Source organism: Plasmodium fragile, assembly GCF_000956335.1.
Source record: "Plasmodium fragile strain nilgiri unplaced genomic scaffold supercont1.40, whole genome shotgun sequence".
Classification (NCBI taxonomy): Eukaryota; Apicomplexa; class Aconoidasida; order Haemosporida; family Plasmodiidae; genus Plasmodium; species Plasmodium fragile.
Genome location: NW_012192620.1, coordinates 184,734 through 196,059, shown reverse-complemented (window position 1 = coordinate 196,059; position 11,326 = coordinate 184,734). Strand labels below are relative to the sequence as shown.

The following is an 11,326-nucleotide window of genomic DNA, read 5'->3' as shown; positions in this document are numbered from 1 at the left end:
AAAAAAAAAAAAAAAAATGACGCGTAGCAAAAGGGGGTGTGCCAATTAGCCGCCAGCGGCTCGCACAGTGTAGAGGATGAACAATTGTGAATGTTGTATGTAGTATCCCCCCCAGTGCTCTGTTCAAGGACTCACATGGTCATTCACTTCAAAAGCGATGCCTCTCATGTTTGCCTCCATTTCGTCACCCATGCTCACGAGGACGGGGAAAAAGCGTAACAGTGAACAAACCTATGTATATATATATGTGCACATATATACGCGTTTGCAAACGCAGAAGCACATAACTTCTTATCAAGGTTGGCTCAGAAAAGGTGTAAGACACAGTTTTGCGGATGGATGGTCATCTCAGCATAAGTGCAAACGGAAAACAGACAAGTGACGGGGGGTGTCTGTTGAACGTCGCTGATGGTGAGGATGCACCGGTTAGGGAAAATATGCACAACACATGCAAATCTTGTGGCGAAAGTCAAACTGGAAGCCCAAGGCAAACATACAAAAAGAGAAAAAAAAAAAAAAGAAAAACAAAAAAAGAACAGTTCAAAAGGGATAATAACTTAGTAGCGTTCGATTACAGCAAATATTACGAACGCGTTAACAAGTGGAATGAAAAAAGACGGGCATACACAAAGACGGAAAATTATGAGGTGGAAAAAAAGGAAACCAGCAAGGTGTGGAAGACGAAGGGGAGCGAACGGGCAGGGAAAAAAAAGCAAAAGAGGAAGTATGAAGTTTCGCAGTGCCTCTCAATCCATCAGCGGAAAAATAACAGAACTGGGGGTAATGAGAAGGATCTGTGTGGGCCAAAGGGAAGGGGTGACCTGCTCTCCAAATTGGCTAAAGAGGGACGAAGCAGAGTCAAAAGCCACAGCAGCTGCAGCAGTGACAACTGTGGGGAGGGCAACAACCAGGCGGGTAAAGGAAAAAAAAGTGGCCCCCCATGTGGGAACAACGACAATCACCAAGAGGGCCTCGTTGACGAAGACGATGGAAGAAACGAAAAAGAGGAGGCCCAGACGAACGAATGGACAAATGAAGAAAGCAATCCTGACAACCCTACGCATGACCCCCTAATGGTGAAGCACGAGGATAACTCCTTCTCCCCCTTCATATGTCCCAGTGAACGTAAAAGGCATGCGCAGGATCGAGTGGGGGAAACAAGTGATATGCATATTAACGCTAGGTCTAATGAAACGATTGTGGAGAATGAGGACAAGATGGCCTACTCGAATAGGACCATAGCGGACAGCTTCGACGACGTGGTCAGTTTGAGTCTGCGTGCTTCAAACGGAGACAATTTGGATGATTCCAAGTTCAGCGGTGATCATTTCGAGGGAGACCACGCCAACTGGAACCACCTCCACGGGGACTACCAGAATTTGCTCCGCAACCCTACGGTCCTTATGAAGCCGAAAGAGCCTAACAGGCACATGTGCGGTCCCCCCTTGGAGCAACCCAACGGATACATGATCGGTAGACACACAGAAAAGGACATGGTGAAAGAAAGGACAAAGAGAACGGAAAAGGGAACCCCCAAAACAAACATATACAACGAAAGGTTTCAATTTGAGGTACGTGATCCTAATAGGAACTCGCATGAGGAGGATATACTGAGCCGCCCTCTAAAAATGCATGACCCATTTTGCACGCATAATGGAGGGAACAACTGGGATCATTCGAGCGTCTGCCCAAACACCTTCGCGAGTTATTATCAGCCAAATGGTGCCCCCCCTGAAGGCATCTACAAGGGAATATATAAAGGCATCGATAAAGAGAGCCACGGAAGCAGCTGTGATCGACTGCGCAGCCGCTTCTCCGATTTCTACTACAAGTGGCCCCCCCTGAGCATCAAAAACCCATTCGCCTTCATCTACAAAAGTGCCAAATTTTTTGGCCTCGTTCAAGAGGCATATAGAAAAAGGACAACCCGAGAAGCACAGCCACACACAACCACCACAATAAACGTATATGCAAAGAGAAAAAAAATATACACAAAGGAGGAACACATAAGCAAATTGGACATCTCCAAGAAAGACCTTCTCTTCAATTTTGAGATGGATAATTTGAACTCCTCGGAAAATTCCTCACTACAAATTTGGGAAGGCTCTACAAGCAAAGTCAAAGGCGCTGTTCCAACATACAGCTGGAGGGAAAACAAAATCAGCAGAGACTTCACCAAGCAGTTCGGAATAACGCCCCCCCAACAAGAGAGCCTCCTAAGAAGGTTAAGCGGCGTGGAAGAATTGCACACGTGCGACACAGATGAGGAGGGAATAAAGGAGGACAGAAAAAGGCCCATTATGAGTATGGTACAAAGTGCTCCTGAGGCTGAAGAACAAGTGAACCTCCCGGGGAGACACAAAACTGATGAAGAGGAAAAGGAAGAAAAGCCCATGAACAAACACAAACAACTAATAGACGTAGGGAAAAAAGACACGAATAGAAATTTTGATATTTTTTTATCCCTGTTCATGAAGCACGAAAAAAAAGAAGAATTCCTCTTCTGCCTAATATGCGACGAAGAGCTGACGGAAAATTCTATTTTTTTTCAAAATTGCATCAAGCCAATGTTAGACGAATATAGAAAATCTAAATTTGAGAAAGTGAAAAAAGAAAAGAATACCTCCCCCGATGTATCCCTCAGCGACATACATATAAACAAAATAATCCTAGAAATTATGATCCCATCTATAAAGAAAAAGTACCTCAAGTATGTAAGTGGGTTGTACGATAAAAAGGAACCCACACCTAATAACGATATTAACGCATCAGATGAGCTACAAAAGGAGGTACTCGAAATTAACCAGAAAATGGAAAACTTAAATATCAAATCGCTAGATAAACATAGCACTGATGTATATATAAAAGAAGCTAGCCGTTATGAAAAAAAAATAAAATTAATTGAAAAACCCAAATGGAGCAATGAACAAAATTTAAAAAAACTCCTTCTAAAACAACAAAATTATAACCCCTTTACTATATTTGGGACTAGCATTAAGGAGGTACATCTAGAAGAAGTCTTCACCCTCGACGTATACAACAACTACGTAACCAATGAAGACAGATTTAGAAACAAAATTTTGTACGATTTGTACGTAGGAAAGTATATACAAAATTTGTACCACAAAATTGACTACCAGGAATGGACCTTTGTTCTTGACTCTCTGAAAAAACAGTGGAAATATTTTACCAACCTAGAATGTAATATGTTCCTAGATCCTCTACTGTTGGAAGAAATTTTATGGTACATTGATGAAAACAAAATGTATAAGGACAAAAGTGAAGAAATGTACACTTATGAATACTGCTTCTGTCCTACTCCTGATCCTACCAAGGAGATGAATCTGAATGACGTAAAACACTTTGCCACATCAATGGCGGAAAGGTACACGTTGCACCAGGATGTAAAGTATAAAAAGTTGTCCCTAAATGAGGAAAGTTTCTCCCCACACAAGACGCTTATTTTAAAATATGACGATGTTAGCGTGGACCAAGACATATTGACTTTTGCAGGAAGGCAGAAGGAAAAACTGACAAAGGAGGCCCTTCTTTTTAATGTACCTAGACCATCTAGCACATTTTACTACGACTCGGACTTCTTTGAAAATAAAATAAAAAAACACATGTTCAGGAAGAAAGTGAAACGCTGCAAGGGTAACTTGGATGTGAATTCTCCATCCGGGAAAGAGGAGGAACCCTTTACAATAAAATACAAGTCCAAAAAATGGACCTCGCAAAAATTTTTTGACAACTTTTTTTCTAATTATTACCTTTACAATTTTGACAGAAGTAATCGGATGTACAACTCTATAATTTAGAACCCCCTTCTACTTGTTCCCTCGGCCGGGGGTGCATGGCCCTGCGTCTTTAAAAGGGTGCACACAGATATATGTGTGTGTGCATACATACGTGAATGTACGTGAGCATTTTGGCGGTTTACGCCCCTCACAGATACACCCTTACACGAATCCATATATATATTTTTTTTTCCGCATGTGATACGCAAAATGAAGAAACGTCTCACAGTTGAGTGATCCATTTTGATGAAGCCTTTTAATGTGAAATTCCACTATAGCTATTCCGTTGCGAAACACTTGGAGTGTCTCTTAACTGGGGTGTATATGCGTGCAAAAATGCCACTCACTGTATGTACCCTTAATTTTGACAGACCCTTTTGCTTGCCGCCTTTTACTTCAAAAAATGAAGAGGAAAAGCTGCAATGCACAACTACGTTCAAAGTAGAACGTACGCAAAAGTTGTGGACGAAGCTGTCCTCTCCTTTTTTTCTCCCTGGATCAAACTAGCAGCGCACTATTTCGCCATAGCAAGCCCAACTTCTCGTAAAAATCGCCTGGCCGTTCAGGCAAAAAAGGGTTATTTTATTCTACGTCCATAAAAAAAAAAAAAAACAGCCAAAAAGTGTAAACACATGTGTGCATATAGCGCTGGGGAAATTTAAAATTTGCAAAAACATGTGTGCTTTTCGGTTTTCAGCTTCTATTAAATAATGATGCAAAAGATTTGGCATTTTACTGACACGCAATTTTTATTTGTCCACTTAGTTGCTACCAATTAGTCATTCAAGTTTGCTTTTATGTGTCACGTTTTCCGCATACGCGTATTTTACTAACCAATCAGCAGTGCTACGTATTGTTCAACATACCAGATTAACTGCCCATTTACAACATCAAGACATATGTAATATTTGTTTAGCAGCGTGTTTGACTTGTGGAGCATAACTATTCCTGCTCTCTACACAACGTTTTTTTTTTTTTTTTTTTATAACCAGCTTAGTAGTTAGCTATTCCACTGTACCGTGTGCACCTTTTTTCTGATCAGTTAGAATGAAAAGAATTTTCCGTAACAGCAGAATGGCATCTTCCAACTTGGATGCGTTATGATAGTGTGAACCCAATATATACGTAACCTCCTGGAATATACCATGTGTTCATTTTTTTTTTTTTTTTTTTCAGTGGACAGCTTCCCGGATTACATACCTAGTTTAATGCCTGAACATTCAGGTGAAAAAAATAAAAAAAGCGAAAAAAAAAAAAAAAATTACCTTCATCTACAAAGTATTGCACACAGTTTAGGGAATTTGTTTTACCTCTTTTTTTCGCTAGCTACATTTTTTTCGTGTATTTCCAGTGAGCTTATTACGTAATTTCGTTTTACCACTTTTTTAATTTGTGTATGTTGTAATTTGGTCTTCCCGTTCACTTTTAACATTTTTTTTTTTTAAATATCTCCACACTATTTTTGTCACAATTTTTGCTCACTTCTTCTTGTTTTTATCCTTTCCGTTGTACGTTCTAGAGTGTGAAAAAATTAAAGTTAGACTTTTCTTTTTTCAAATTTGCACGTTACGACAGTGGCCTATTTTGAAGTGTTGCAAAACGTCTTTTTTTGGGGGGCTCGATTTTGAAGCTGTAAATGTGCACATATTTGCTTACCCATTGGTGCACACATGCATGTATTTCTTCACCCTTATCTAAGGCTGCGACATAAATGTTATACACTTTTCGGAGCCATACCACAAAATCACGAAGCAGGAACAGCGTGAGGATCCCGAGTTAAAGAGAGTCCTCGCACAGAATATATATGACAACGTAAAAAACAGCATCACCTATTTGGAACAGGTATGACACGCAAAATGAGCCCCACCTGCGCGCTCGACAAAGTTAGAAAATTAGCAGTGGCTAAAAAGTGACGAGCTCTAAAAAAGACTTTGCTCACACATGCATAGTTCATTTCACCCAATTCTTCCATTCTACGTAGACTCAGTATAACCCGTGTGAGTGCAATCACTGCCGAAGCGACATAGCGGACGCCACACTCGAAGACAAAAAACTGCGCAATAACGTCTCAACTGCCCAACTAGGTTACAAAAAGGAATGTCCAAAGGCATGCGTGGAAGATAGAGAAATCATCCCGAATAGACTACAGTCTATAAGCGCAGTGGAGGGGAAAACTTCTCTCCATCCTAAAACGTACAATATATTGAAGAACCACAAGGATAGTTTGGAAATTCATCAGAGCATTCCCCCTCTAATGTGTGAAAGCTTCGCCGAATTTACCCCCCGTAGTAGCCCCCACCAGAAAAATCAACGTCTACCCGAAGAAGAAGACAACATGAATAACCACAGATATGGAGAGTATTCCCCAATGAACGGATTTGGATACAACCACCATAACACCATGAATCCAAATGGGTTCTGCACAAACACGTATAATAGAGAGCTTCCAAATTTAACCATGCAGCAACATAATATGCATGGAAGGAACAACCTCATGTTCGAGGATGGTAACATTCCATATGGTCTTTATGGACAGTCGAATTACACAGGGACAAATTCTCTCACGTATGGAGGTGGTACCCCCTCGCATGATCCCAAAATGATGTATAGAAGGAACCACGAAACGAACGAACCGTTTTATAATCACTCCCCGATGGGAAGTGGAATGGGTTACAACACGCCCTTCCTGCCCCCACAGGCATACTACCCAAGCATGAAACGCAATTTAACGAAAGAGGGATATACGCACGGTTATCATTACATGAACAACGCTAATAACAATGGTGCACTCACCAAATATCCTTCAGAAAGCGTCGCGGATAAGGGTTCAAAAAAAGAATCGTGCAGGAAAAACCTATCCAAGGTGAAAAAGGGCGATATAGACATCAACATAGAAACTTCTTCCTCCGGTCGAAAGGGGGTCATAATAGATTTGAACATCGGCGTTGGCAATTAATGGAGTACATGGTGTGTAATTGTTTCTGTTCGTCTCGATTGTTTTTTTTTCTTTTTTGCTTTGCGCGTCTGCCCAGTGTCACTTGAATTTTCTCACGGTGTTCATAGAATGGTCCTTTTTATTTGTGCTTCTTTTCGAAAAAGGGCAATATATTTTTGTGTCCATTATGAACATCTACTAAAGCGTTAGCAGTTTTTTTTTTTAACTCACCTGTCAGAGGGGGGTGGGTCGGAGAAGGCTAAGTTCACACCGTGGTAAGTTCCACGTGAGGCACATTAGTTTAGCACATGTGGTGCTCCCCTGCGCAAAGTAAAATGTGTACTTCCAAACCGGTTTGCTACTTGCTCGATGGGGAACATTAAATGATAAGTTTCCTGCGCAGACATGGAAGTAGTCACTGGGAAGAAAGGGGCCGTGGCGCTATCCCACGTTACGTGTAAATTTGGTCCGCTGTAACGGAGTTTTACTTCGCTTAAAACGGTAGTGTATGGGGAGAGTTTACACATTTGTGTCAATGTTCAAACGAGGGGGTCAAATAGGTACTTGAATCAAATCCAAGTATCCGATTCAAGGGAAAGAAATGGAATGCAAGCAAATGGGGGCAAATGTGGAGAAAAAAAATGTTAATTTGAAAAAATATAGAGTATACAAAATGGGCATAAATTTTGGGCTACCCAAAAATGGGGTCAACCAAATGAGCCCTCTTTACATTGGGCAGCTTGCTTAGGAGAAGTTGTCTCCCGTTAATTGTGTCCATGGTTTGGGTGGTTATTTTATTTATTTTTTTTTTTTGAGGTATATTTCGATTAGGCGTCTTCCTCTGCATCTTCCTGCTCATCCTCACTGGACATGGAAAAATCCTCGACCTTGTCCTCTCTGGATGGGGCTTCCGCCTCCGCAGTCGGCTTGTCGTTGTCGATGTCGTTGTTGTGGCTTTTTTTGTTTTTCTTGTTCTTTTTCTTCTTCCCCTTCTTGCTACTACTACTACTTGCAGCGTTCTGATCTTCTCGTTTCCTTTTTTTGGCAGACCGCTTTGAAGGAATGTCCTCCTCCTGTACCTCATCGCGTGCATGTTTAATATTCTCAAGTCCACTAATCCTGGCCTTCATTTTTACCAGGCAGCTATTTTCATAGTTCTCGAGAACGGTCAGCCTATGTGCAGATAAAGGCAAGTTTTCATTTCCGAAAAAAATCATTTTATCATGCATGGTGTAGATATTTTTATTTTTTCTTTTCTTCTGAATAATTTCGATGGAATTTTTTGCCAAGACAAGAAGATTTTTAATTTTCATTTTGAATGCATGTACTTTACATTCGGAGAAATATTTTTTGAGGAACGAATCTATAGCGAAAAAAAACTCCGGAAAGGAAATATGATGTACCATGAGTCCAACATAATCACATAGCAGGACATATAATTTTTCATATACTTGATGAGCTATAGAGAAATCTGAAATTAATTTTTCGTCAATTTCGAGGGAGGTGTTAATGTCGAAATTTTCAATGGTTAATCTGATTTGTTGATCTTTGGAAATTGTCCTGACATGCTGATAAGATTTTAGTCCATTCATGATGCATGTAAAATAGGAGAATAGTGGGATGTATTTTTTTTTGTCCTCCATGATTCGAATTAGCAAATGAAGTAGTTGTAAATTCACAGGTACATATTTCATGTTATTAATTTTAGTCTTCAAAATTGCAATTATTAATACCGTTAATCCATATGTTAGGATATCCAAATTTTGACACAGTTTGATAATTTTGATTAGAAATCTCAGGAGGAGGATCATATAGCTGCTTTGGAGGTGGAATGTTTTAAATTCGATGAGGTTAACCTTTGGTGTGTTTTTTTTTTTTTTTTTTCCTGCATCTCGGTTTTTCGCTTTCATTTGCTGATCTACTGTGTGCATATCCCCCTTTTTGCCTTCCTCGTAGGTGACCTTGAAGCCCTCCCTGATTTTCTGCATGATGGTTTGGATATACCTAAAGGTGATGGTATAGGCCACATCATGGGAGAGCAAAGTGAACAACTCGATGAGGCAGTTTTCTTTAAAATTCATGTGACTCAAAAGGAGCACATTTTGGTAATTACTTCCATAATGGATTAAATATCTTTGCATCAGATATTGGTACACCTCGAATAGGAGTTTCTCCAATTGGTATGTCTTTTTAATTTCTTCCTTTTCTTTGTGGTTAGAATTGGCAACGCTGTTGTTATATATTATTTTTTTCTTCTCATTGTACAGCTGAAACATATTTTGTATTAACAAGAAAAGGAAAAAGTAAACATCGTTTTTCTTCGACAAAATAAACATTCTGCAGATTTTTTTTAAAAAGTTTTTTCCCATGTTTAATATCACTATCCATCTTAGGATATTTTTTTTTTTCAAAATTTTTATTACCCCCGCGCACACATCACTGTTGTTTAGTTTCTTCATTCGACTCAAGAGATACTTGAAGAAATGGACAATCAACATTTTATACTTTTCTAAGTTTTTATAATTTGGCATATTTTCCAAAATCTCCATACTCTGTGCGCTATCTGTAATTTTTGCGCTTTTCACATTGTCCCCTATTGTCTCCTCTTCCATTTCACAATCCTTCTGAAGAGTGCTATCCTCCTGGTATATCTCATTTCTTCTGATACTCTCCAAATTCCACACCCTGAGCTCGCGAGACCCTTCATTTGTGATATTGTAGAAGAGGGAGTCCACGTTGTATAGCACATTGAAGACGGTGAAAATGGACGTATCCACGTTCATCGCGTACTTTTTTCTGCTTCGTTTACCCTCATCCCCCTTTGATCCTTTCATAATTCGTTGCTTCTTTCCCCCCTTTGAGCCCTTTTTCTGCTTCTCCCCCTGATCTGCTTCGTCCACCACCTCTCCTCCTTTCCTGGGCATACCGTCCTCCACCTCATCATCCACGAACATGTTCAGGGCATCCCGAAACATGGAGAGCAGCTTCACCAACTTGCTCAACCTCGTCTTCTTGCTCACGGAATTGAGGTACGCCTCTACGTACTCTATATCGATCGGCTTCCCTTCGTTTTCGCGGTCATCCTTATCAGCCACATCCACCGATTCGTGTTCTTCCGAGCTGGGCTCGCTAAGATCGTTGTTTCTGCAAAAATTTTCCAAACTTTCCATGTCGCTGTCGTGGGAACTGTCTCCATCGCTGCTATCATCTACCGAGTCGCTATCATCCTGTGGTGCGTCCTTCTTTCGTAGCTTCTTTTTCCGTCCCACGGCTGTCGCTTTCTCATTTTGGGAGGTTTTCTCTTTTTGCTTCTTTTTTTTGTTCTTTTTTCTATTGGGGTCATTTTTGTCCCCTTTGGCGCCTTTGTCCTTTTTTTTTTTTTTTTTCTTTTTCTCCTTCGTCTCAAGTTCCGTTGTCTGCGGGGGTGTCTCCGCCTGCGACGCCACTTGTGCCTGTTCCTCCAGGTTATCTTCCGCGTCTCCGCTCATTTCGCGCGCGTCTTCTGTGGGTATATATAAAAGTGCACGTGCGTATGCGTCACGATGCTTTTCTTACCAGCGCTCTGAGAGAGAACCTTGTCCCCCCTCACATTCGTCACGTTGGCACGTTTGTATAAGGAGCAAAATGGGGAAAACGGGCGGCACAGATTTACATGTACCTGTATGCCTCTGTTTCTACTCCTGTCCCCTATTAGCGCCAACTGTGGTGGACTCTTCCTTTTAGGTTTTTCCCCTGTTGTTTTATGACGAGAAGTCAAAAGCAATGTTTTGCCTTCCACATCAACTGGCGATTCAAAATGGGAGAGAACCCATAACGGTGTTAAAAGGAAAGGGCGACACAAATCGATTTTAAAATCTTCCCACTTAAAGGAAGCTTTTATCTACAGCTAACATCTTATTTGCTTCGGCTCAATTTTCGCTGTAAATGCGCCAGTGCAACAGAAGGGGGGGGGGGGGGGGAAATGTTAGCAGCTGTACGTTGTGGGTAACGCGCGGGTAAGGACAAAATGGTAAAAAACAACGTTCTGCAAAGGGCTGCAAAAAAAATGGATACAACCAGCTGCAGATTATTATATTTCTCTGTTTTCTGTTTTTTTCCGTTTTTTTTCTTCTTTTTTTTTTTTTTTTTTTTTTTGGATCAATCTATATAGCAATGTCGCGCAAAATGGGAATTAAAAATTTGGCGCATATTTATTGAAGAACTATATACTTATGTTCCTGCTCGCGTCCGCGTTTGACGTTCATATGAAACTAAGCCTTTTTGACAGCATGCGTGATGCAACCGCGCCAACTGCAGATGGGGCGTAGGACCATCAACCCGACGTGTTTTTATCCACGCGTCATATGGCGGTATCCACGCCGGGCCCATTTTTGTATAAGCACCACAAGTAGAAAATACGCGGGTGGTGCCGTTTTTTTTCTCCTTTTATGGCTGTCACTTTTTGGGGCATCTTCCCGCCCCCGCCTGATACGACACCGAACGCGTAAAATATGGCCACCTTGTACATAAATGAAGTAGGCTTAAAATGGGCTTACATTAGTATATAATACACCACGATAAAAAAAAAAAAAAAAAAAAAAAAAAAAAAAAAAAA

General features: G+C 40.7%; 2 protein-coding genes across 2 annotated transcripts; one reads left to right on the top strand and one right to left on the bottom strand.

The window, feature by feature from the left end:
• Nucleotides 1–335: 335 nt before the first annotated feature.
• Nucleotides 336–6,753, top strand: AK88_03499 (uncharacterized protein; the record flags this gene model as incomplete). The annotated part of the gene is made up of 4 exons (XM_012481113.1): nt 336–3,789; nt 4,974–5,021; nt 5,497–5,639; nt 5,779–6,753. The coding sequence occupies 4 exons, from the start codon at nt 336–338 to the stop codon at nt 6,751–6,753; spliced, it is 4,620 nt and encodes a 1,539-aa protein (XP_012336536.1).
• Nucleotides 6,754–7,559: 806 nt separating this feature from the next.
• On the bottom strand, nt 7,560–10,220 carry AK88_03498 (uncharacterized protein; the record flags this gene model as incomplete). Its single annotated transcript, XM_012481112.1, has 1 exon — nt 7,560–10,220. One exon carries the CDS (start codon nt 10,218–10,220, stop codon nt 7,560–7,562), a length of 2,661 nt encoding a protein of 886 aa, XP_012336535.1.
• Between the last annotated feature and the right edge of the window lie 1,106 nt (nt 10,221–11,326).